At 36.9% G+C, this 27,367-nt stretch overlaps 1 protein-coding gene across 2 annotated transcripts in view; it reads right to left on the bottom strand.

Annotated features, from left to right (window-relative positions):
• Window positions 1-1,297: 1,297 nt before the first annotated feature.
• Window positions 1,298-27,367, bottom strand: part of pbx1a (pre-B-cell leukemia homeobox 1a) — a 62,080-nt gene continuing 36,010 nt past the window's right edge. Inside the window, exons 3-9 of one of the 2 annotated variants that reach the window (XM_081374741.1) lie at window positions 9,214-9,458; window positions 8,809-8,999; window positions 8,446-8,581; window positions 8,145-8,304; window positions 6,472-6,581; window positions 4,309-4,398; window positions 1,298-1,789 (exon numbers count right to left, since the gene is read on the bottom strand). In XM_081374741.1, the coding sequence (XP_081230867.1) occupies window positions 1,697-1,789; window positions 4,309-4,398; window positions 6,472-6,581; window positions 8,145-8,304; window positions 8,446-8,581; window positions 8,809-8,999; window positions 9,214-9,458 (1,025 nt within the window). In that variant the 3' untranslated portion in view covers window positions 1,298-1,696. The remainder of the gene's footprint in view (window positions 1,790-4,308; window positions 4,399-6,471; window positions 6,582-8,144; window positions 8,305-8,445; window positions 8,582-8,808; window positions 9,000-9,213; window positions 9,459-27,367) is intronic. The other variant, XM_081374742.1, reaches the window with a different exon arrangement.

The following is a 27,367-nucleotide window of genomic DNA, read 5'->3' as shown; positions in this document are numbered from 1 at the left end:
ACCTGCATCAACACAGCTAAGAGTGACCGTCGAAATGTCCAAATCTTATTAACCTAATGACTTCCCCATTTAAATGGATTCTGATTCGATGTACTGCAAAACAAACTTCATTACCCGGAGCCCTGACAGACAGGGATATATTTTCAACAAAAATTAGTTAACTATTGAATTTTTCACGATTTTTTTTTTCAATTAGGCAGAAGCGCTACATCAGTCATGATTTCACAATGGAAACAGTGGCTTCAGCAATACAAATCGGCCAAAAGAAATGAGGAGACATGAGCAATCAGGTAGCGCTTGTCTGTTTTTCTAACTTCCTTACAAATGCTGCAGAAAACTGAGAAAAGCTCAATATGTTTAAACAGCTATGAGCATGATATTTCATATTCTTTTACATTGTTTACACAACGGATTTTGGTTACCAGCAACACTCAGCTGTAATGTTAAATGTACATAGCTTGTTTCTAAAACTGTACACTCACAGTTGAAATTACAGGGAAAACATCAAGACGTCAGGATAGCATTTGTTATGGCGTGGCCTTTTGATGAAATCCTCTGGGTTTTTGCTAGTCAACGGAACATAATAAGGAATAATCATTTTAAAAAGGGAGCATACTAAAACGAATAAAATGATAAAGAGCATTAGTGCTTGTTTTTGTCCATGATTTGGGGTAGAAAAGGACATCTGTTTGTATAAACCAAACAAATATATTGCTCTTTATGTCAAATTCCTTCACTTAAGGGAGAAAGGGAATAAGGGAGCGTTTGAAAGCGATCTGAAGTGAAAGCGGGGAGGAAATGTCATTATAGACCATAATGACTTGATGCTTCCGCCATTTCCGGAATCAGTTATGTTTTCATCGACTCACAGACGGTGTCCTCAAAAACAAACAGAGTGAGGAAATGACTCCAAATGAAATCTACGACGACAGAGTTGTTTGGACTGCTCTCTACGATAAAAGTAAGCATTTACCTTTATCTAATGGACAGCTTTTGATGGTTTTATGGGGAAAACATGATAATCAGCTTTCGACTGGTCAATGGAGTGACCTCCACATATCCGTTTTATACACAGATTTATAAGAAAAATCTTTTTTATAGGGCAAAAATTGTCAAAGGAAATACAGATGAATTGATATCGGAGGATCTTTTGAAAAATAAACAACAAATAGTCAATATATCACTATTGAACGAACAAAAGAGGCAATAATAATTGATCGTACCGATTAGGAGAGCTTCCTCCCAAGCACAATATCAAGTGGTATCTGGTTTTTTTTTTAGAAAACAAAGGCTGTCGTTTTCTCTTTTTTTTTTTTTTTTCTCTTTTCTTTTTGCTGAGAGGTAGAATGAAGCATTTAAATTGAAACACAACGACTGGTTGTTCCATCATAAACAATAGCCTCATAAGACTGAAACAGTCACAGGTTAGTTAGTCGCCCTGTGCCACCTAAAAGACACTGTGAAAACTGTACAAACACATCTTTTTTTTCCTTTTCTTTTTTAAAATTTTCAAATTCATAATTGTTTTCTAAAATCTTGTAAAGTATCCCAAATGTTCCATGGTGGTAATGGCATGATTGTGCATGACCATGTGGGACGTTAATCCGAATCTGCGGATGGTGGATCGCTGGATCTTTAGCGAGAGCAGTCTGAAGATCCCACGCGCTTTTGTGGATGGATGGATGGATGGTGCTGATCAGTTGGAGGTGTCGGAATGGACACTCCCGGGTCCTTCCGTGGGCGAGGTCACTGAGGAGGGTGTCGGGGCGTCTTGCCAGCCGCCGTTCGCCTTTCGTGAGGAAAAAAGCAAAAAGACAAAATGATGAAGTGTACATTTCAAAACACAACGCTCGTCCGAATGAAAAGACGTATGCGAACCGAGAGCGACTATAATGAATTCCCTCACTACAAACACACTTTTGCAGAAAGTGAGTCACAAAGTGAGGCAGTAAAAAGGAACGACATTATGCTGCATATTACGAGTCATAGCGAGTCATTTCCAGAACGCGATTTTCAAAAGACAGATGATGGAGGAATCAATTATTGCAAATTATCACATTGGCTAAAGGAATGAAAGTATAATTGGCACCTAAAATGGAGGCCATTTCATGTCCGGGAGACAGGTTGCCTAAAGAGCATTTGGGGCATTAATAGCAATTTCCATGCCATCAGAAAAAGGACTAGAAATGGGCTTTGGCAGCCTCTTATTTTCCCAGCCTGTTATTTTAGATAGAGGCAGTCTGTAATCAAAAAAAGAAAGAGCAGAGCGAGGAGAGAAAAAAACTTTTCAAATCTTCAGCTTTGGTGACACCCCATGTCTATTTCAAAGGCGTAATTACAGCGCATGGGCGAGAGGAAAGCTCCCCCACATAAACGCTTTATGTCTCAGGCCGTCATTATTCACAACCGGAAAAAAGGAGAATAACTTATCTGGGTGGAGAAGGAAAAACATCATGTTATTTAAGACAGTGAATTCTGTCTTAAATAAGATTGAGACACTTTCTCTGGCTACATTATCACAGCGTTGCGATGCAAATGTTCAGGATGCTGCTTTCTTCTTTTTTAAATGGATGCTGTTCATGTGTAAAACAATGTTGATTTAATTATTGATACGAAATCTGCATTAGAAATGACTGCATCAATTTAATATTTTTACCTTAATACGGGACAACATTTTTAAAGGGGTTGTGAATTGAGAAATGAAATCCTCCTTGATCTTTTGGAATAAACAAGGTCATTGTACTATAAAAATATCCTGTGAGTTTGCCATAGATGGCACAGAAGCGCTGGGTCACTTCCACAGGACACACTCGGCTTTGCTTCAAGCCAGCTATTTAGAGAGACCATGTTAGTGTTTGTCTTTTTTTTCCCTTTTTTTCCCCTCCTCACACTTTGCTGGCTCCCTGTCAGTGCTGTTAAGGTGGCAGATGTGTGATATGACCAATGCACTTGGATTGCTGTCCCAAATCTCTACTCAGCCCTCCCTTGAGACTGTCTGATCAATTTCCTCTGCTGGCGACACGGCTTGTCGCTGTGGATTTTACATGCTGGCCTCTGCCGCTTGTGTTCTCGTTCTCTCTCTCTCCCTCTCTCTTAAACACTCCTCCCCCAGTTCAAAACTGATGGTTGGAGCTGCTCGTCTCCTCTGGTTAACGCAATTCTTTTAATGTGCGCTCAGAGCTGTGGTGGAGGACACAATCGAAAGCTTTCAGAGTTTGATGGTCAGAAAAGCACCTGCATCTGGGCTTCTTTGATGTTGTTGGTGTTTATGTGGCTGAAGGAGCCGTGGTAACGCTGACACTGATCATTTATGATTTACGTGTGCATATTTGCCACTGGCACCACTTATCAATATGGCAACAGACAAGCTAGAGCAGCTAGAGGTAAGCAGTGTCACCAAAATATCATAATCAAATATTACAATAATCAATGTGAGAGTATCTTAATACTAGACACGAATATATTGTAGTCTTGTCAATTGATAAAAAAAAAAACGAATCATTTTTCTGCGATTAATCGCACCTAACATTAAATTTTTCAATATATTTTTTTATATTGTAATAATTTTACATTTAATCTCCAAATTAATATAGAAACAATATAAATATAGTATAGCCTGTATTTTTTGAAATATTTGTTTAATTGCATCTTTTTATAAAAGAAGTCGAGTATCACCGATGTGTGTATGATTAATTATAGGCATTCAGCATAATTAAAAGCTATAATTTTTTACATTTATTAGGCTTGAGAAAAAAAAACCTTAATTTTAGTGAACTTAAAACAATCTTCACATAAACCCATTATAATAAATGTCACATTTACCTGTGCCCAGACCTGTTTTAGTTGTTTTTGACCCATGTAAGCTTTTTTAGATAGGTCTAACAGGTAGGATATATGCAGAAAGTTATCAAACACTCCAGAATCTTCTCTGCATAAATCATAAATTAAATATCAATTAATCCTTATAAAAGCTACAAAAGTTAATTCAAGACCAGTAAGTGATTTTCTCTTTTTCTTTTGTCCTTTGATTATCCTTAATGACAAACTGCAGTGGGTTTATTAGGCTGCGGTCACTTTAAGACCTGGATCTGGATTATGTTCATTTAACTCGCTTTAAGAACATGAATGACTTTTGAGTGATTCATTAAAAAAGTGCGCATTAAATATGCTAAACTATGCTTCTTCTTTTTTTTTTTTTTTTACCATCCCCAAATTTTTTCATATCAAGCTAATGGCACTGGTCTTGAGAATCAGGTACAAGAGTAAAAGAAGAGAAGATCAAATTGAAGAGGCTAAGCATGGACTTACATTGATGCCCTGTGGACTGTATATCTGACTGGCAGCGAGGCTTTCACTGTATCCGCCTGTCTGACTGATAACATGGCGAAGAGTATCCACCTGCAGACAGAACAACACAACACAAACAAAAGACAGGGTCAGACAATACCTACACAAAACAAAGACGTTTGTGCTGAGAAAAGGTCACCCTGATATCAAAAGGATATTGGCAACCGAAAAGGTCATCAAATGTTGAATGAAATGTTTGTGCTGCAGATATCAAACAAAGGACACAATTTGTTCCAGACCTGATGAGAAAATAAACCCATGTTTACAATGTAATTGACAAATAATGTGAATGTGTGATTTTAGAGAATTCAATTTGATGAAAAACCCAAACCACAAATATACAAATTATAATTAATATATATTAAAAGTGATTAAGGCATTTATTTAATTAGTTATGGAAATAATGCATTTAACGCACCCACCCAGCCCCAGACCTACGTAGGTTAACAGTACATTCAGTTGATTGGTGACGAACATGAACTCATTGTGTGATGCAGCCAATAGAATACAGTTAGAATGACCCTAAAATTCAAGATATCAGGGAAAAATGCCCCTGTATGAGTTTTTGTCTTGTATTTATATCATATGAAATAGTTAAGCAATATCACACCAGTATTTGTTTTTGTCTCAAATAGCATGAGTGCAAATGTGATATTGATTTTATACAACAGTTAGGTAATATTGTGCTGTATGTTAAACACAATATTGTCTGTTTTGTTTTTGTTTATCTCATATTTGCAAAAGAAAAAAATCCTGTAAAGCCACAGCTAGCCTAAACATTTATGCGCAATATAAACGTTACACATAAAATAAAATCAAATAAAATATTTCTTTCTTAAGCTACTTTTTGTAGTGTTTGATTTGATGTTTTTTCTCATTTAACACAATAATGACTTGAAATGATCTTTTGGGGGTAATTTCTCAGCCAATTTTGATATGCGATTTGGGACATTAATTACTTGGAAAAAAAAAATTAATAGCTTGACAGCCCTAATTAAAAACACACATATATATTTATATATATATATATATATATATATATATATATATATATATATATATATATATATATATATATATAGATAGATAGATAGATAGATAGATAGATAGATAGATAGATAGATAGATAGATAGATAGATAGATAGATAGATAGATAGATAGATAGATAGATAGATAGATAGATAGATAGATAGATGTATATATATATATATATCATACATTTTATATTTTGACCATTTCTATCAAAACACATTAAATAACCTCATGTGAAATCTCTCTCATGTAATTCTTGCAGCACATGAACTCATTTCAGAAGATTTCCTCTGGGATTCCAGCACTGAATATTCATTAAGCACCCCGAGCCTTCGGAGAAGTTGCTTCGTTATGGGAGGAAAATATTACGAATATTTGGATGCAAGCGTGCCGGGCAAGGTCAGGCAGCCACGGTGGCGGACGTGACAGCATGACAGATACGCAATCCCGCTGACAAGAGCTGTATTGTTTCCAAGACTGTCTTTGATGGTCTATTCATTTGGAAGTTGACAATGGCCACGAAGCAGTGTACGACTGCTGGAGGCAAACTGTAACCCCAGTCCGTTCTCAAGGTCAGGAGGACCGTCATGTCAGCCACGACTGAGCAGAAATCTACACGCGTCGGACACTAAGATGACCGGGCTGGAGCTGAGAGATGAACTTTGTAGTGACAAGGATATATAACAAGATGTTGACTATTTTATCAGTTATGACAGAGACATGCCATTCGGTACTAACGAAGAAGGTTCCCTTGAAAACATTGGCTAACACAAGAACAAATTATTAGATTTCAGGAACAGCATGTGCCTGCTTGCAAAAGGGGTTCGGCGAAAAGCGAAGCTTAATTAACAAAAATACCCCACAAAAAGGCAGAAGCACTTTCCTAAGGTTCCTTTGTTAGAAATTCAATAAAGATAACAAAAGAATTGGAGTACTAATGGTTCCAGGCCCACTGGGCAAGCCGCAGCCATGACGTGATTTTGTGAGCTGGGTAATAAGGACCACCATTACGACAGCACAATGTGTGAGTGGGTGTAATTGAATGAAATTAGTTACGGTCATCTGCCCTTTCTCTCAGCACTACTCCCTACCTGTGACTGAACGTTGGCCCCCACTTGGGCCCCCTGGTATGAGTCCCCATTCAGAGACTGCACACTCATGAACAAGTCCCCGGAGTTCATATTAAAAGAGCCAGCGGAACCTAAGAAGAAGAGAGGCAGAGAGAGAGAGAGAAAGATAGGGATAGATAAAGACAAGAAACAGTCATGCAACAGTAAGACTGAAGTAAGGAGGGTTAGTAGTGCAGAGCTGTTAATTTAAGTGTGGGTTATATGATAAAAAACACACCGGCTTTGTTCCAAATGTCAGAGCCAAGCTCAGAATGAGTCGAGAGAAATGCCGATTAATATAAATCGATTTACAATTCATTCAGTCACTAAAAGTACCTAATATTTCTGTTAGCTTAGCAACATGCCAATTAACTCTGTTGGAATCAATTCAGGGCTGGGCTATATGACCAAAAATATTATCACAATATTCTTCCATACTGAATATCAGTATTTATCACAGTATTCATTTAAGTATTTAAAATTTATTTATTTATATTGATAAATATAAATTTAATTATATTGATAAATAACTATATTGATTTATCGCCCAGCCCTAAATCAATTGTCTAGTCCAGTCTCCAGTGCGCTTCAAATAAGCACTTTTTTTTTTTTATGCAAGAGAACATACTAAATCAGGTTCCTTTTTAATTAGGATGCTGTCTATATAGAAAGTAGACAGCAAGGAAGCTCACTAGGTTTTGAAACAGTCCTGCTGAACCTGCCTAAGGTTGTTTACTGTTCTCAGTCTGGTCATGCTGGTCTTTAGCTGGTTGGCCAATACCCAAATCCCTCTAAAACCATCAAAACATTATGACAATAGACATTTCACAGAAATTTTGCTAATGTGACCGCACCTTTACCTTAGCACAAAAAAAAGCTATTGAAGGGTTTCAAGAACAACAATGGGTGAAGAAGGGATTATTAATACTACTACAATGATATCTAAGATGGACAGTACAGTTACTGTACACGGCCACAGCCAAGTCATTCAGGATGTGCTAATTGAGTCACACAAGGAATCAAAGAATGCTATTTGTCTTTTAATGGAGGAGACAACACAAGATGCCCTAGATGTTTAAGAGAGAGCAGGGCTTAACTTAATTTCCGCTTTAAAAGCCGCAGGGCACTAATCAAATGTACATGGACCTCTAATCACTTCAAGGCTATATGACAAAAGGCTTGACCATCTCTTCATAATGACATCCAGGAGGTCAACCAGACAACAGTGACCGAGCCGACTGATACCTTAGGTGCATTCGTTCCAGAATCCAGATAAAGCAAAATATCATTTTAGGCAAATAACTGTTAAGTCCAAATGGCGATTTTTTTAAAAAAAGTAGAGAAATAGTAAGCAGAGATTAGTAGAAGATTCATTTTTGGTATTGAAAAGCGAGAGTTTTGTATGAGCTGTGCTGCAGGTCAAGCTGCTGATGTAGATAAAGAAGGGAAGGATTTGGGTCTCCTTCAGAGAGGCATTATGGTAACGCTAAAGTAAAGGAAGTGTATTGAAGGCAGGCAATTGTGGAATATTCAAAACATTACCATGGTGAACTTCTTTTTTGCCAGTTGGTGACATTAAAGTTGGCATTTCTGTTGAAGACCAATGAAAAACAAGCACATCTGTTGTTTGTGTGTGGACTTACTGCAATACTCACCAGCTGAATTTGGTGTGGAAGGCGAGTTGGCTTGACTGCCGTGGGTGGAGACGTTGGTTGCGGTAGCGGCGGTTCTGGCAGCGTACATGTTGGCTTCTTCTTGGAATTTTCCAATATTTTTCTTGTATCTGATTCTCTTATTTCCAAACCAGTTGGATACCTGAGAAAACAAGAATTAATGGTTAAACCAGAATTCAACTTTAATGTTAGTTGAGATCTCTTAAGTTTCTTTGTACTACAAATGTCTAAGCATTCAATGTATTCTGTGTCACTGTATGAGGTGAAGGTTTGGAGGTCTCACCTGTGAGACTGTAATGGAGCATTTCTTTGCCAGCTCCTCCTTGGCCTCCTCGCTGGGGTACGGGTTGCTTAGGTGGGAGTAGAAGTATTCGTTCAGGATCTCTGTGGCCTGCTTATTGAAGTTTCTCCTTTTTCGTCTTATGGGAAATGACAGAACAGAAAGAAAGAGAGGGAGAAAGCGAGAAGGATAAAGAGAGAATGAGAAAGGGAAAGAGCAAAGCCAGCTTGATTCAAAGCTAGTGTTTAGAAAGTCCGTCACATTTGAACCTGCCGCGTGAGATACTCATAAAATTGTGCTATTTTATTTCTCATAAAATGTATGAGATACTTCCACCCACAAACACACGTATACACTCATACAGACCTGGCGTCGAGGAAGCGGGAGCGCAGGATCATGACCGCCTCGCAGGTGCTCTGCTTGAGCTGCATCTGGATGGAGCTGAATTTGCGATGGATGATGTTCACCATGCGCTCGATCTCTTTGGGGGAGATGGGCCGAGTGCGAGACTGCTCCCTCAGCAGGTTCATCACATGGGTTGTGAACTCATTACACGCCTGAACATGCACAGAAGGGCGGCACAAGGATCAGGATCACAACTACAGGAGCTGCTCTCCTGGACATATCTCCTATCCTGAGAAGAGTATGTGTATGTTTTCTTTTCTTTTTTTGGGGTGTGCTAAGGCCTACAGCATTTTGTTTTTGAAACATTTGAATTTACATAGGTCAGATCTAGGAGACTTTGTTTTACTCCAGACCCTGTTCTCTCACCTGCTCATACTTCTCCAATTCTGTGTGGTAGATCTGACGGATCTGGGTCAGCTTGGCCCGGTAGTCTGAGTGTTCGGCCGAGTTATCGGACCCGGAACCACCTGTCGCAGCAGCGGCGGCGGCAGCTGCAGCCGACCCGCCTCCTTTCTCGGGACCGGACACGCCCTCGGCTAACAGCATGTTGTCCAATCGCATGAGCTGAGCATCTGGTGGCTCCTCCTCCTGAGCTCCACGGATACTGAGTACTGTCGAGAACGAAAGAGAGGATAAAAACTTGAGTCATTTTTGTGGGCTCAACTGCTAAAAACAGCCTTAAGTTGTCATCAAAGAAATCCTGAAAGCCTCTTACTGGAAAATCTTCTGATATATTATACTGTTTATGACCATGTAGAGGTCATTTCTGATTAACTTAGTTAAGCTAAGATTTGCAATTTCTCAATACAACACAAGGAGATCTTAATATTATTGATCTGCCTGCATTGACACCATTATATGAGAATTGAACTGAGCTGGACGATGACATTACAGTTTTCTCCAGAGCTGCTGTTTAGATAAATGTACTAAATTAATAACTAATGATTTTTACAATTGGAATGAATCAACGCTGAACTTACTTAAGCTGGACAATGACACTACTTTCTTTTAGAGCTGCTGTACAGCCAAATCAAAACAAACTTTGTTGCAGTATTTTCCTGTTATCACTGTAAAGCTAGTTTGAAACAATCTGTATTTTAAAAAGCGCTATATAAAGGTGACTTGACTTGACTCAAAATTGAGAAACACATAAATATGTAATGTATTCAGTTTTTCACAATTGTTAAGACATATTTCTTGAAACCTTCACCCATTTTAAACACAAAACCAAATCTACATTCACAAAACTCTTCTGGCAAAACCAAAACCATATCACCTGCACTCAAAATCAAACAATGCTTTCAGATCATATACACACCAGTCAATATATTAACACTACAGGTCATTCATTAGACACTACATAAAACATTGAGAACACAGCATCCAGTGCGTGAGGTTCAAGAAACTAAGTATACAATATACAGTAAACAAAATCTGCAATTATGTAAAAAAGTATAGTAATTCCAACTAAGGTGAAGAAATTGTATAATGTATGTACTGCAAGTATAGCATTGTATTGAATATTGTAAACTATTGAATGTCTGTATATGTTCAGCACTTGCATACTTTGAAAATACAGTAGTTGAAATGCAAACGGCCAAAAGGTCCAAGAAAACTCTAAATGAAAAGTATGTTACAGCAGGGAACTACACTGCGACCAAAATGGTCGCATATGCGACCTTTTGAAATGCCATTGCGACCAAAATTTTTAATGGGTCGCAAATGTATCACTGATTATTTTTGTACCTATGTTTTAGGCAATATGCTATGATTTACTATGAGCATTTATTAAAACAGAAATGTGTATTTTAAGAATACGTTTTATAACGTGCTCTGAGCATTCAACACATCAAGTTGGCTTCAGCCCCGCGACCGTTACTTAGATTAAAACGTACCATTGTATCTGCGCGACTCGCGAGCTCTCTCTCTCTCACACAAATACGGACGCGCGCGCAAACAGAGAGAGAAGATAATTGTAAAATGAAAATTGACGGGCTATAATTTAAATTTTGTTCTTGCTTGTTTTGTTTTTTCTGTCAAAATGTCGGAAAGCATATTGTATTATCCATCCGTGTTTTTAAAATTCGTTAAATGACGGACGTTTTACAACAGCCCTCGTTATGTCGGATTCGTCAAACTTAGCCTACTTGATATTATTTTTAGAATAAGTGATTCGTTATGCTATTATTGGACTCCTGTCTATTCATTGTCAACTGTTTTCTATAAATATGTTTGTATTGGCTAACATTTATGCAGCTAATGCCTGTCCTGTTTAAAATGTGCAATGTTCAAATGCAAAGACAGCACGTCACAAATAGAAGCTCTTTTCCCTGTGGTATTTAGTATCATATTTGGTAATTGGAATAATAAATTAAGTAGCCTATCTTTATTGTACACCTGTTTTTTTCATTTTTTTTTTCATTTTTTTTTCTGTTTTCTAGGGGTTTCTTAATTTTAGACCAGCACACATTATATGCAATGCAATGCAATATAATGCATGTGTGTCCTATGTGTGACATATTTTGCACACGGGTAAAGGTGCCCAACATAAGTTATTTCTAAAGTAAAAAAAAAAAAAAGAAAAATGTGTTTTGGAAAATTTCTCTTTATTTGATTATCAGTAAATTTGTTTTCTATACAGAGATATCGGTATCGGCCATAACAGCAATATTAATATCGGCCACAATTTTCACATCGGTGCATCACTACTTAAGAGTTCAGGAGTCTGCCCATCTGTGCCAACCATAGCATGTTGAAATCCATTTTGCACTTTTTTGTGTACTGTATTTTCTATTGCAGTAAATCTATCCCAACCAATGTTAAAGAAAACAAAAACAAGAAGACATGTGGTTTAAAAGATGGCAAGTAAAATAAAAAGCACATCTGTATGCAATACAGTTTCATTATTGTTCATTATTATCCAGAGCGGCTTACTATAAACAATTTGTGCGACCAAATCATGTTTTGCGCCAGTAACTGAAAAAGTTAGTAGCGCAAGTGCCACCAGTGAAAAAGGTTAGTGTAGCTCCCTGTACAGTACACTCTACAATGTTGTGCAACTGCAAAATCAATGTTAATGAGAGATTCATTGTGCCTCAGCATTATGTCTTCATGTTCGGTCCAGCCTGAGGACTTTTTCCACATTAAACCTTGTTTAAGTTTTACGGAAATAATGATTTATTCGACAAATGCGTTTAGGTCTTGGTTAAGAGAATGGGGTTTAGTGTCTTAGCAATTGTGAAAAATTTTAATATGAGTGATCTCCATAAAGGTCAAGTTAAAGTAAATGTCTGCAATAAAATCAACATAATAACATCTCATTGTCTCCTTATGAGCTTTCATGGAGCTTGAGAAATGATATATGGCCTGCATTTTAATTGCTCTCTTCTTTGTGATAAAAAAAATGTGGAACAATGTGGAACTATACACTGATCTTGGCAGGGGATGAGATAATAAAACCATCATTTCATTGATTTGCACTATAATTTAGAATAAATTATTATATCACAGCTCATTTTTGGTTCTTGATCTTGTGATATTTACCCAGTGAGGAGTAAAAGCATTAAATGATCATTATTTAAAGCATTATACTAAATTATTACTAAGATTATTACCCACCACACTGCTGCATTTTTCTTTATTTTCATATAACTGTCAAAGTTCTCTGGAAATCTTTCCTTTTTCCAATTTAAGTCAATATACAACGAATCTCTACTCTTTGAATCTCTCTGATTTTAGTGATACACATGTACAGTATCACTGTTTATATTGGCTGTGTTACAAAGGTACTGAACAGTGAACGAACATCTACATTACTACAACATTTAACTCCAGTGTGGATCCAATTATTCCAAAGACCTTAATCACCTGATTTAAATGTAAAATATGGTAAAAAAGTATTTGGTAAAATATGTTAAACAGAGCTAGGAGTAAGACACTGCTATTGGTAGCAGAAAGTATTATCAAATTAGCAAGAAACAAACATGCAAAGAGTGGAGGATGTTTAAGATTCTGTGTGGGTCTGGTAATTCCTAAACTAAGAAAAGAAGATTTTATAAGGACTCTCAGAAGAGTTTTTGCTGTATTTGTGCAGTGATATTAGACTATGATAAACTGTTGTATCTTTGTGTGCCACTAGATGTCTCTCCTTCTGTTCTGTTCAGGGACAGCAGACCGACAGCAGACAGAACCTGCACCAGCCATTGATTCAACAAAGAGCAACCTAAGACAGCACACAAATCCTGATTTACAAATAATCTCGCAAACCACCATCCACACATTTACAGCTTCATGATAAAGATCCACAGTGGTAAACAATGTTAAATGTAAATAAAACCAATACTCCTTATATAAAGCAACAGTTCTATATTGGTTACAGTAACAGTGGACGCCAAGTGGTGACCAAACAGTATCAACATCGCTTATTTTAAGCAATTGCTTATTTGATTTTTCTTAAAATCTAATTTATATATATATAATTCTATTCAGAAAGGGTGCATTAACTTTATTTATTTTTTTAAATTACGGTAAAGGCAGTTATAATGTCACAAAAGATTTCAATTTGCTGTTCTTTTGAACTTTCTATTCATTAAAGAATCCTGAAAAAAAGTATACCAGTTTCTACAATGTAGAAACAATATTTTTAAAGTTACACAATATTACACTTTTTTTTACTGAAAATTGTGGCCAATACCGATAACCGATAATGCTTTATATTCAACAGCTGATAATCAATATATTGGCCGATAAATCTAAATCCAAATGTTTATATAATTTTTGAGAGCCCGATTACAAAAACAAAAGTCTCACCATTAAAAGCCATGTCCCAAGCACACAATTATAATGTTCTCATTACAAATTTATGTAGCCTACAGTATATCATCAATCTACCATCATGGCGAACAGTGCGCATCTGAAGTGTTTCAGCTGAAGGAAACATTATTTATTTAATATATCGACCAAATTTTCTTATCAGGCAGATAGCGATAACATTAAAAATGAACATACAGTATATCGGCCGATACCGATATAGTGGCCAATATATATCATGTATCCCTAGTTTTTACTGTATTTTTGATCAAATACATACAGCCTTTGAAAAAAAATGAAAAAAATAGTGACCAAAAAAGAGATTGTGTGTAAATACAGCCTATAACATTCAAAACAAAAGATATAGGAAGCATTTCCCCTCCTTTTTAAAAGTATACACTAGTCCAACTATATGGAAATATATGATTTGTTTTTTATTTGCATTAAGCATTGTTTTTCTATGTATTCACAAGTTCACACTTCAGATATAGTATAAAATACGCGTATTTGGCGTGCTGTCCGAGGAAAGTGTTTGGAAAAATTGGAATTTGGCCCGAACCCAGAGCAAACCTGCAAAAACAACCAATGTCTGTTGCTGTTGCAATGTACTGCAGTAGAGCCAACGCAAACGTTCCTGTGACATCATTCTGAAGATGGCAGCGGAGGGTGATCTGTTTCCACAACCCAAACCCAATCAGCCCAGCCTCTTCCAATCAGCTCACTCCCACTGCAAATGTCAGGGGCCGTCAGAGGTCAAGAGGTCAGGGCACGGGTTGAGCGAGGTCAGATATCTCCAGAGAACGCTGGCAGAACAGCAAACATCGTGCTTCTTTAGCGTGTCCTTCAGCGGCACTTGCACAGTACGTGTGTTTCTTTAAGTGATTATTTTTCTTGAACTCTTCGCTTCAACTCTTCAGCCTGTTTTCAACCGATCTTGCTCTGCTTTTCAAATAACCATGTCTGTCCAATTTCAGGCTCGTCTCAACTGTCTGCCCACCCAACTATTTCACAGCGAATAAAAAAACACAAGCGTGTATCAATAGCTCAAAACCAGAGAGAAAGAGCAAGTCTTTTATGCCTTTATAATAGAAAGACAGCAACAGTGGAACGTGACTGGTGTATGGCATCGACTAAAGAAACCCAGGCCCAGAAGTGTGCAACGTTCATCTGGAGAGGAAATCTAATGAGGCAAATAATGATTTATTCATTCCAACCATATCCTCCAGTGCACAATTAAATGCATGAAATATATTAAATAAATACAATGAATGCGGATAATCATACAATTCACTTTGCTGTTGCTTAATTACCCCAAACCGATGCAATGCACTTTATTTATTTTGATTCAGTAATGGCATGGCAATCGATTAGGCCGTAATGCTGCCGGCCCTGTGCGTGTGTGTGTGTGTGTGTGTGTGTGTGTGTGTGTGGTCCGTGCCCAATGCGCTGCTGATGTGAACTGAGCTGAACTCAACCACCCGCAGACAAACATTAGCAGTTTTCTGAGGAGCAGATCATTCTCTCTTTCTCTCTCTCTCTGTAGGGGAAGATGGAGTAAGACGACACCCTCAAGAACTACAGCTACGTACACACTGACGTTCTGCCGTCTCGAGTGTTTGGTATCCCCTATTCTGACCAAAGAAATATTACAGCGACAAAAGACTCGTTATGTTCAGCAATTTAAACCACAGCACAGTCGACGGAGGCGTCGTGTTTTGCTTATACTTAGAAAGGCTGCTTCACAGAGCGATCTCTTGTTGCCATGTCCACTCAGTATAAGCGTTTTCGGACTTGTTTTTTTTTTTTTTTTTTTTTTTTGTTGCCAGCCACCACCAAAAAAATGTTCATGGCCCCCAAAAAGATTTGTTGTATGAATATCTGAATATGCAATATATCAAAAGAAAGAACAGACACTCTGTATAAAAAAAAATAAAGTAAAATTATTCTAGCTTAATGCATTCTTTTTTATCAACACTTGAATGTGGGTAAGTTTCATAAAAAAAGCAACATTTTGAAAAAAAACACATTTTTGTCAAAGACTTCATCTGGATCGGATTCAGAACGATGATCAAAACATAGATGGAGTAGATCCGAGTCCATCAACACCCCCAAAGCTGCACAGTCCTATAGCTCATCCTGGGTCGACATTACATGCTAACTTTAGGCAGTTTTGATTTATTATGCTGTTTAATGATGATGATCACATTATTTTAGATATGCATATTACATATGATATCGCTTGTTTCTGCTTCTTCTTCACCTGTTTTTTGATCAAGAGATTCAGTACTTTTTCAGAAGTTGCGTAATAGTGATTTTTCGGGAGTTAATTTGGTTGTAGAAAGCGGTTGACAGTCATTCCCGTAAATTACAGAACTGTGTACAGTATGTACAGAATAGGATGAATTGTAATATATATATACATAGTAATGTATATATATATATATATGTATGTGTGTATATATGTTTTGGTTACAGCCATACTATCGAGGTGAGTTCCAGCTGTAATGTGATTTTTAAAATGATCGTATGCATCTTACTTTGTAGTTTATTTAATCTGGGTGAAAAAAAAAAAAAAAAAAAAAAAAAAAAAAAACGTACAAAAGATTAAAAAAAATAACTAATCATAAATGACTAATCATAGCAACAACTACACTACCCATGGTGATCTTCTGCCATTTTTCATATTTCTGAGGCTCCAAATATCTATCAATCAATCAATCAATCAACCAACCAACCAAAGTATTACAATGATATCGATCTAAATGCTTGCCCATTCCCCAACACCCCCCCCCCATTTTTTTTATTTATTTACCAGTGACAAAAAGATATTAATCCTCAAAAAACAACAAAAATGTTAACTTTCTGATGACATGGCAAAATAAATAAGAGCATAACCATTTAATGAATGTGTTCAGATGAAATTTACTGACATGTTGAGAAGAAAATTAAAGGTGGGAGGGACATGTTACCCCATCTTACCCTATCTTTCTTTCTCTTGTTTTCTCTCTTTCTTTTTCGCATGAGTTATTTAGCATCATGAACTTCAGCAGTTTTTAGAAGTCTCTAATGGACGATTTCACTTTTGGAGACTTTTCACCCTCCAAGCAGTCGTTTCCCTCTTCACAGCTGATTTGCCAATCTAGAACCCACGCACCTGATAACAAGACCTAATTTCACTCTCCTCACTTCTACAACAAGGCCAAGCGGGTCTGGTATTCCCTGTGATAATCCTGACAAAACTCACATCTTCCTCATGTTTGTGAAATTGTAATCTTTTTAAAATGTATGCTCGATCACGAGGTTGAACAGTATTGTAATCCTCCTTTGGAGCAATAAAAAGTGTTTCGTTTAGGCGAAACGAGGCGTTTGCGCAGTCAGGGGCTTCGAGCTAGGTTTAGTCAGGGGGTTTATCTTTTCAATGTCTAAACCAAGGCTGGTATCAACTTCAGGGAATTAAGTTGGGAGTCAAAGAGTGGAATGGATTACTGTTGAGACAGGAGGATTTGGCCTGATTTTGTTTCAGAAAAAAACAGACATATGGCACACAGCAGACTCGTGGCTCTTTAGTTCTCTGTAAAACCTCCTTGGAGAAGAACGTCTGAACAATTTTGCTGAAATGTTCAGCGTTGCTAAAAGTTGCACTGCCATCTAAAAAAGCAATAAGGTATATTTATTAAATATGCTGATTTAATGCTAAGGAAACATTTCTTATTATTATCAATGTTGAAAACAGTTGTGCTGCTTAATATTTGGATGGAAAACCATATTTTTCAGGATTCTTTGATGTATTGAAAGGACAGAATATATTTTAAGTATAATCTTTTACTGTCACTTTTGATCAATTTAACGCATCTTAATTTTTAGTGTAAATGTATTATTTTACCTAGAAAATTAATTTACTTCATTCTACTAGAAGATATAACCAGTCATAGTCTGTGGGGCAAAGTTTATTTGTTTCTGAGCGAGATTACAGCGATGTGTCTAGCCTGAATATGTAAAGCCAGAGATTAAGCAATCGTCCCTCTCTGGCATGTTTTAATTGAATGGTGACAGGAGACAATTCCCACCTCTCTCTGTACTCATCTATAATTAATCTGTGGATGGAGGAGGCCCTATCAATGACATTACATTGTGTTAATTGCACCGGAACGAATGTACACACACACAAGATACATAATATACTGATGACAGGGGAACATTCTGATGCATTGAATCTACTGTCTTGTTGTGAAAGCCTCTTACAAACCACTTCATTTTGTCATTTGGTGTTTACATGAACACAACCACGATCCCATAAAAAAACTAGACAGAGACACGACCACAAAGCCAGCCAGTCAAAACAAAAAAAGAAAGGAAAAACTAAAAAATGCAAACAAGCCGCCCCGGCGCTGCTGTGTTTTCGTACTGCCCAGCCCCCTCCCTGGCCTCAACTCCCTGTGAGCGTCTTAAATGAAAGCATGTTTAATTAATGATGTTGAAGTATTCTGTCACAATTAGGAAGATGTATGGTCAAACAAGGCGCTTGTGATGGCCCTGACAAGGATGATGAAAGTTTGCCTTCCTGGACTGGCACTGGCAGCCAGCACTGGGCCCTGGAGCCTCTCCAGATGCAGTCAATACGGTAATGTGAGACCTGAGATCTCCAAGCAGACTCATGCAGTCAGCCAACAAGCATCTAAAGCACCTCACTACAAAACACTTTACTAGTGCTTCACACACGCCTTGGTTAGAATAAACCGTTAAAAAAAATATAAAAGTAAACCTTCTAACATATCTTTGAGTTTCATGCATGTAAACAATTTAATATTATAAGGCAAGTGTTATGACATATCCTTACAAAGAATTTACCACTGGTACCCTAATTTTTGCCTAAGTACTTAAGCTACTAACAGGGATGTACACACACAAACACACATATATATTGGCCGATATCGACATCCAATAATAATTGTAATGTTATGGTCAATACAATGTTAGTTTTTATTTTCCTAAAATGCATAAATAAATTAAAATTATTATGTATTATATATTTTTTTTAAATAATGGTGTACTAAAAAAAAAAAAAAAAAAAAAAATTACCTAGCAAGTTTACCTAGCAAATCAGCCTAACTAGATTGATAATTTACCAAAACCTAATATTGATATCAAAATGCACACTGATAAAGTTTGCATCCATAGTTATTGTTGTTACTTTCTTTTGTGGTGGGGCCAGTGAAAATTTTGGCAAGGCAAATAAAAATCCTTACCATTGAGCTCTGTGCAATGGCTGTTGTAAACTATGATCACAATGGTTAAAAATGCCTATGGCTGCTCGGTTATGGCAAAAATTATGATTACGATTATTTTTGGTCAATATTGAAATCCCGATTATTTAACACGATTATTGGTGGACGATATGATCAAATTCTTATTAACACAACATAACGAAAAAACGAATTAAATAAACAGTGTTTGTTCAGGAATTTTTTCAGGAAGATACTAACAGTACTAACAGTGGTATTCAGATAAATAATAGCCTACAACAACAAATTGAATAATCAAATGTAAAATAACACTGTACACATTAAATATAGATTAATCCTTATTAAAGCTACTTAATCTATTCAGACAAGATCTTCCTGTCATTTGTTGTTTGATTACCAGTAATTACAGACTTCAGCAGGTTTATTAGGCTGCTGTCACTTTAAGAGTTAATGCACAGATCCAATATACTGTTACACGCGTTTTCTTTCTCTGCTGTATACATTTACTTAAGACACTGTGTTTTTACGTGAATACTCTCCAAACAGCACACATTTTTGTGTGCATGCGTTTAGGCGTGTACCCAAAGCCCATTTGCTTACACACAGAAAGCGGCCTGAGGAACGGTGTCTCTTTTGCGGCTTAATGCGCTTTTAATAACACTAATATCAAACACGTCCCGCAGTTTAGCAGCAGTAGACTGCCTTTTACAACACTCACTTATTTGGCTGATTTGGATGTTAAGTTTTGGCTTGAGGAACGAAAGCACACCGTGAAGGAAAGGAAGGTGCGCTGGACGGAGTGCGGCACAACAATCGCTTTACCTCGATTATCTTGTTTTCATAATCGTTGGAAGCCGAAATCAAAAATCAATTACGATTAATTGCACAGCCTTATATAGGCCTCTGTACATCAAGATACCAACATTTATTGTACATACAATAACTGTTGCTTTGGTATATTAGTGGAAACTAAACCATGGTAAAATAACAAACAACCACTTAGTGTCGTGACCGCATTACCACCTCTGGTGTGTATTATTTCTCTAATAATTCAACGGCCCGTTGTCAATTATTCCTTACTTAATAGTGTGCAAAGCATCAAAACGTTATAAATCTCATGGCCCATCTGCTCAGATTTTCTCTATTTCTGACTTTCTCTTTCTTGTCTGTGTCATGGTGGGCCTGTCACCAACTCGTCTGTGAGACCAAAAGAGGGACAGCGGCATGCTAATGTAACATTGCCGTCATTCATTACACAGCCTGAATACAGTGAGAGAGACAGAGAGCGATAGAGAGAGACACTATCAATGTACAGGCAGCATAATAATAACATCCACAGTCATTCAGCACAGCTCTGTTCTTCACTCTTTGTTTGTGATGTAGGGATTCGGACTATGTTTTGCCAATCTATTTCATTCTGTGTTACTGTCACATGCTGAAAATCTCATCCCACAAACACAAATAAAATTGTTTTGCTGGTCCTGTATGCAACATTTACTTGCGTTTTGGTTTAGAGTTACAACAAAGAGTTATTCGTTTAAGTCAGCATTGACGTCTTATAGGTGGACTCTCCAAAATAATGACAGAAAGGCTCAAGGAATCAGAGGGTGACAAAATAAACACTGAAGATGCAGAGAAGGCGGGGAAAGAACTGAAATGGAATGGTAAAGTACGGTGTCAATTAAAAAAATGAACTGGAGTACATTGCCGTGATGACAGCTGGTGGGAGCTGAGATGACAGGCGTTACATTACGCAGCTTTGGTGGCTCCCGTTGTTCCCTCTTTTGCCCCCCTTCCCCCTTCCCTGCGGACGATGGTCAGCGAGACGGGTTGGGAGGAGAGCGGAGAGCGGAGAGCTGGGACACCACTGGCCCCCAAGCTACAGCTAATAACCGTGATTAGCATTAGCAAGCCTCCACCAGGCAGTCTGGTGCACACCACAAGACAATTTAGAGCTACGCACTTCTACTTAAAGACCTTCATTAAAAGAATTTGTTATTCAAAACAGGCGACGCAAAGTGTCCTCGGGCTATCAAAGTCCTGTCTTTTAAGGTGCCTCAGAAACGATCTAATCAGACTTCAGCTTGGTGCATTAAGCTAGCTGAGTTTTGATAGCCTTTGGGCTAAATTAGATATCTTTCGCTTGGGTATGTTGCCAGGACAGATCACAGAGACAAGAATACATGAGAACGGCTCATTTAGTTCACGTTGTATGACATACAAACCATACATAACATCTGAACTTACTAAAAACACAAAGTTCACACAGCTTTTGGCTGTTTGTCAATAACCCTCCACTTTGACACTTTGTATTGGCTTCTAACAGACACGTATTGAGTTTACAGAGTTACTCTATAATGTCTGTCTCTTAAAGAGCTGGAGATGGGAAATGATCCCTTTGAAAGACAGCGACAGTGATCAAAGTCAGAATTAATTATGCACGCTTGTCTCTCTCCCCCTCCTCCTCTCCCAGTGAATTTTGCTAATCTAATCGAGCTGGAGCGGAATGGTTTCCTCTCTGTCATCCCTTGCATGCGTGTGGTGCCTGTTTACTAAAGGGAGAGGTGCGTATGACTTAATCTCTGCTCCTTGGGGAATCCGCCAGTTCTCTGTATATTGCTTTCTTTATGAGGATTGCATGTTAGAGAGGAATTTCTCTGTAACAATCAACCACCAAGGAAATCAAGTCATCTTTCTCCTCGAATAAATACCTGCAGAGTTATACTTGAAGGCTGACACACACAAAGCAGCGAATATAGCTTTGAAGGGATTGTAATGTTCTCACAATCCATCTTATTTTGTTCTTAGAAGTAGTATGACTTTCTTCTGTAGAACACAAAAGGAGATGTTTTGAAGAATGTTCATGCTGCTCTTTTCCTTACAATGAAAGTGGATGGGGACCAGAGATGACAAAATAGCACCATAAAAGCGACATAAAAGTAGCCCATGTGACGTGTCCGTTTTTTTTTTTTTTTTTAACAACTTTATGAGAGGAACTGGGAATGCACGAGATTAGAAAAAGCGTTTTTCAGCAATATTGCGATAGGGGGAAATCTGTCATTTTCTTGAAAATCTATGCATGTACTGTAAATAGTCAATCATGCTAGAAATAGTGGGATCCTTGTGTAGGGGAGTACACTTGCATAGACAATAAAAAATTTTTAAAAAGCTAAAAACTTTTCTTGAGTGTAAACCACCTTTCTATGGCTGAAAGATTTGGGGGAGAAAATGTTCTTAGCAAGAACCAATTTCAGCCTTTTTTAAGTAACCATAAAGTGAACAAGGTTTTAAAAATCTTCCACAAAATTTCCACTTGAGTCTTCATAGGCCATATTCCCACTGTTTTTGACCCATCAATATGAACATTAAAACACTAATAATGATTTTTATCATGGTTATTATTAAATAAAAACTTAAACCAATTAAGAAATAATTTAATACTACTGCATTTATGTATTATTTATCTCTTACTCTATTTTCAAACATTGAACCATCAAGCTTTTATTGTAGTGGTTTTCCGCCAAATAGGCCTAAATGCAGGTAAATGAACACAGTGTACACACTTTACTTGGAAACCCGCATGCCATGTATTTATTTATTTAAATTGCAGCCTTTGAGATTTGAACTAAGCTATATTGTGGTTTCATTTTTTTATTTTTTATTTTTTTAAAGCCCTAAGAGGAACAGACTGAAATTTTATCCTGAAAATGTAACTTGAAAATCTTACATGACAGTCAAAGGTGACCATTCATTTTCATTGTGGAAAAGAGCATTGTGGACATTCTTCATAACATCTCCATTAGTGGTTTCTAAAAACATAAGTGAATAATGACAGATGTTTCATTTTGGGTTGAACTATTCTTTTATTTAAATCTAAATATTACCAAAAAAGCAACTTCAAGAGAGCGCTATGTCTTTAAAAATAACAACGTAGCCGGACTGAGCGTGACTGTACTTTGATGTTCATCTGTGCAGGTGGGGTTAAGAGCAGAGGTGATCGTGTGAGAGCAGTAACCTCGCTCTGTTATGGCCCTAAAAAAGGGTCTCTATATGAGCGACAGCATGTAAAGAGAGCCCCCGCACACTCGCCGAGGTCCCCGTGGTGTGTATTTGCACGCGTGGCACATTTCATAAGGCTTCGCTCTTTGACTGGTGATGAGTTTATGCGAAAGTAATTAACAGTAATTAATCCTTAATTACCATAATTAGCCAAGTCGCAGTAAATTAAACCACATCTGGAGGCAGATGAAAGGGGCTCGGCAACCGAAGCGGTCTGTTTTCTATTTTTATTTATTTTTTTACTTTTTTTTTTAGAGGACCGGGGGCGAAACCGAAGCCATCTGACAGCATTTGGTGGCGGCTACCTGTTTGATCAAGACTCCTGTGTTTTTCGCTCTCGATCCCATGAGAATGACTGAGTGAGTGAAGCTAAGGGGGATGGAGCATGATGGGAAGGGGGAGGAATGAGGGATTCATTTCAAACTACAATAACCTCTCATCTCTAGGGGAGCATCTCCCTTAAGCTATGACACAAGGACGTGCAACATATGGCCACTCGCAGACACACAGACAATTGCCTGTGGTGTCTGGCTTCTCTGCAACATGGATGTCTGCATCTCACATATGACACCGGGTTCTCAGAGATAACAGCCGTCCTCATCAGATAAATCCATCTCTGTGCGATCCCGAGTCATTTCAATCCCTCTATGGATATATGCAAGCATGAGAGTGTTTATTAAATACAGCCCTATTCACATAAGACTAGGTTTCCCTGAGGAGCTCAAATAAATTTGTGTTTTTTACAGATGTACTTTGTGGTTTTAATCCAGTCCATATCAACAAAGTTGTTGTTGTTGTTTTTCTTTACACAGCTAAAATTACAGAGTAATTTACACAATGTTTTTTGAATCAGACATCCTCTGAGAAATCTGATCTCGTCCAGTCTGTGATTGTGGCGCATTATTTATTTTTTAAATAACAATTCTACTCATTTATTTTGACCTTTGTTGAATACTGTAACTAAAGCTAATTTTCTTGTTGCAGAAATATGCAGAACAAAAAAACAGGAAATTATATAATAGAAAGGACCCCTGCAGACCCTCATGACTATGTGTCAGGGTGAATAAGTCAGAAAATATCAGATAATTTGACCTTTGTTTGACAAGACAAGGTTAGTAAAATGCAAGGTTGTAAATGTCATCAGGTGCGACTACCCCGAAAAATGTAATAATTGCAATAAGAAATTAAGTACAAAAATATATTTTTTTTTGTATTTTATAGTATTTTTTAAAAAAAAATATCTGAAAAATAATGATTAAGATGTGTACACTCACATGTATTAAAAGTGTAAGTGTATATATATATATATATATATATATATATATATATATATATATATATATATATATATATATATATATATATATATATATAATAACATTAAAATAACACTGCTGTTTTCTTGATGGTTGCACCACATGACATTAAAGACATTAAACTTGAACTTTTCTTGAAAAAAAGTATGACGTTTTTTAAAACCATTAAAAACCAACAGGAATACAAAGAGAACATGTCTAATATTTTAGCACAATCAGATTTGTCAATGTCCCTACAAGTCTTGTTTATTTCAGTGGGTTTTGTGATGGATGTATCCAGAGCACATGACCTTCCTTAACGCTCACATACTCCCATCTTAATAAAAGCTGGAGATCCCAATCCTGTCAAATCAGTACACAGAATCATAGACATCCTACCTTAATAATTGTAACTCAAACATTGTTTAGAAAGCTAATCTCATCCCAATAGTGCTTAAGTGATGCACCAATAAACTAAACACTCAAACAGAGAAATGAAAGTGCTGTGGGCTGTGGATGCTTGGCATGTGTGTGTCACTCTAATCAGTTATTTACACAGAGTGTGAGCAGATTAAATTGGGATTAGGCTATTTGCCACACCCGCAGGCAGCCTATGCCTCCATGTGCCTTCCCAGCCGCCCACTAAACCACAAAGCTTTACACTGTGTCCATATCCAACAGCTCCAACTCTGGCACAACATCCGGCAGATAAGCACTCGTCTCCAGAACATATTCACAAACATGCCATGTGTCAACACTGCACCAACATTCATACCAATGTTCCACATCCAATCACAACTCCCCAAAATTCGGTGTTTCTGCTGTGTCTGGTGGGCACAATAAAGAAGCATAAAAGAGTCCTTATGACGTGAGCTAAATTCAGAGTCTTCTGATCATTAGATTTGAGAATAGCGTTGGGAACCATTTTAATGAATCAAACACATTACTGTTCAAAAGTTGGTAATATTTTTTAATGTTTTTAAAAGAAGTCTCTTGTACTCACCGAGGCTGCATTTATTTGATCAAAAAACAGTAATATTGCTGCATTAGGCTACTTCAGTCATCAGTGTTACATGATCCTTCAGAAATCATAATAATATGCTGATTTAGTGCTCAAGAAACATTTATTATTATTATTAATGATGAAAACAGTTGTGCTGCTTTATATTTTTGTGGAAACCGTGATACATTCATTTTTTTCAGGATTCTTTGTCAAATAGAAAGTTCAGAAGAACAGCATTTATTTTAATTAGAAATCTTCTGTAACATTATGTCTTCACTGTCACTTTTAATCAGCCGTTTGCAATAATTGTTTTAAAATGATTTAGTATTGAAATCATCTAGTAAATAAATAATTATGACTAATTATTTAGTCATTAAATTCCTCTTCTTTTTTATTATTGTAATTCATTACATTTACATTTGTATAGCGCTTTTCTGGGAACTCAAAGCACTTTACATCAATCTGTTGTTTGTCAACTGTCAAAATCTCTTCATTTGTGTTGCACATAAAAACCAACAGCTTTGAAATGACATAAGGGTGCCCTAGTGAAAAAAACAATACCAAAATGCATTTAAAATACCTTTATTTCATACTAAGTATATTACAAATCCATTGACATATTTACTGGCATATCGCTTGAGACTTAGTGATATAAAAATTATAATTAAACTTTATACTTCATTTTCTTAATATTTCTTAATATTAATTAATTAATATTAAGCCTAAAATATGTTTTAACATCACTAATGGTAAGGATAGTATGATCACTGTATAATATCAGTCTTTAAATGCAAAATATTTAAAGCGTACCTAAAGTATACTTATATACTTCGTATATAAGTCTATCTTTAGTTGGACCTCAGCACTATTTCCGGATAACTAAAGTGCATTAAGTACAAAAATAGCTGTTCCAATTTAGCAGACTTAAAGTATACCAATTTAGTATACTAAAAGTACAACTGCAGGGTATTTATATAAAGTATGTAGTTAACTTAGCATAACATAAATGTATTCCATATATATTTTAGCATATTTATTTTTCACTAGGGTGATTAAATTATGTAAAAACTCTTTTTTTGGATGAACTCATCTTTTAATTATCAAGAGAATCTTGTAAACTGCACTCTGTGAGCCCATCCTAGTGAAGTATTTTAAACAAATGGTCTGCATGTCTCTGCAGGATTGGCCCACAGATCGTTTGCTGTTGAGGTGTAAATTAGAGCACTGGTAGAAGGCGAGAAAAGTCTATTAGCACACACGCTTGGACCCGATTTCGGCGAAGAAATTGGATCTTAAATGACCCCAAGGTACATATAGCGGTAACGGAAGGCAGGTTCAAGTCCGGTTTAATGGTTGTACGTGTCAACCTGTTACTTCAATAACACATTGCTAACGTGATCTCACTCCAAGTCCAAGTCAGAGAGGAGATCTCACACTGTGTACCGGACTTGACACGTCTTATGTAAACAAGAAAAATGAGAGAGCTTGCCAATACTGACACAAGTACCATCTCTAATTGGACTACAGCCTATAAGCTTTTTTTTTTTTTGGTTAACAGTTTCCTCGTACACTATAAATGTCTTGTGGAAGCAAACATAGTAGTGTTTTTGAATCCGACTACTTAAAAAGTAGTAACAAGTATCATCTGGAATCTGCAGAGGAAAATGTCAAGTTACCTTGCAAATAAAAGAATATTTGGCCATACACTTTCTATTCCCACACACATTTTGTTATCGTGATGTGTCTGTCTCCCGCTGAAATGTTCCATTTGCAAGCTGTGGTGTGTTGGCTTTACTAAGGCTGCCTTGTGCAGTAAGTAAGAGTAAAACAACATGAGACATCAAACTTCATAACAACTCCCATCCACAAGACACCAGGCCGCTAGAGACCAGCGTTTTATGAGTGGTAAGCAGCAGGCCCTGGAGAATACAGGTCTGTGCTCAGTGACGGGACTGTTTGTTTCAGTTACTGCCAGTCATAATTTTCACTTACTCCAACATAACTAAAGACTTGTCAATAGCAAGTTAAGCATCAAGTTGAAAAAAAGAATATAAGATTCTGTGAATAAAGTTTGTTAAAGTCAACATGAAATCAAAATGGATTATTCCAGT

The sequence above is a fragment of the Scardinius erythrophthalmus genome (assembly GCF_964197995.2).
Source record: "Scardinius erythrophthalmus genome assembly, chromosome: 9".
NCBI classification, from domain to species: domain Eukaryota; kingdom Metazoa; phylum Chordata; class Actinopteri; order Cypriniformes; family Leuciscidae; genus Scardinius; species Scardinius erythrophthalmus.
This window is presented reverse-complemented; position numbering and strand designations above follow the sequence as displayed.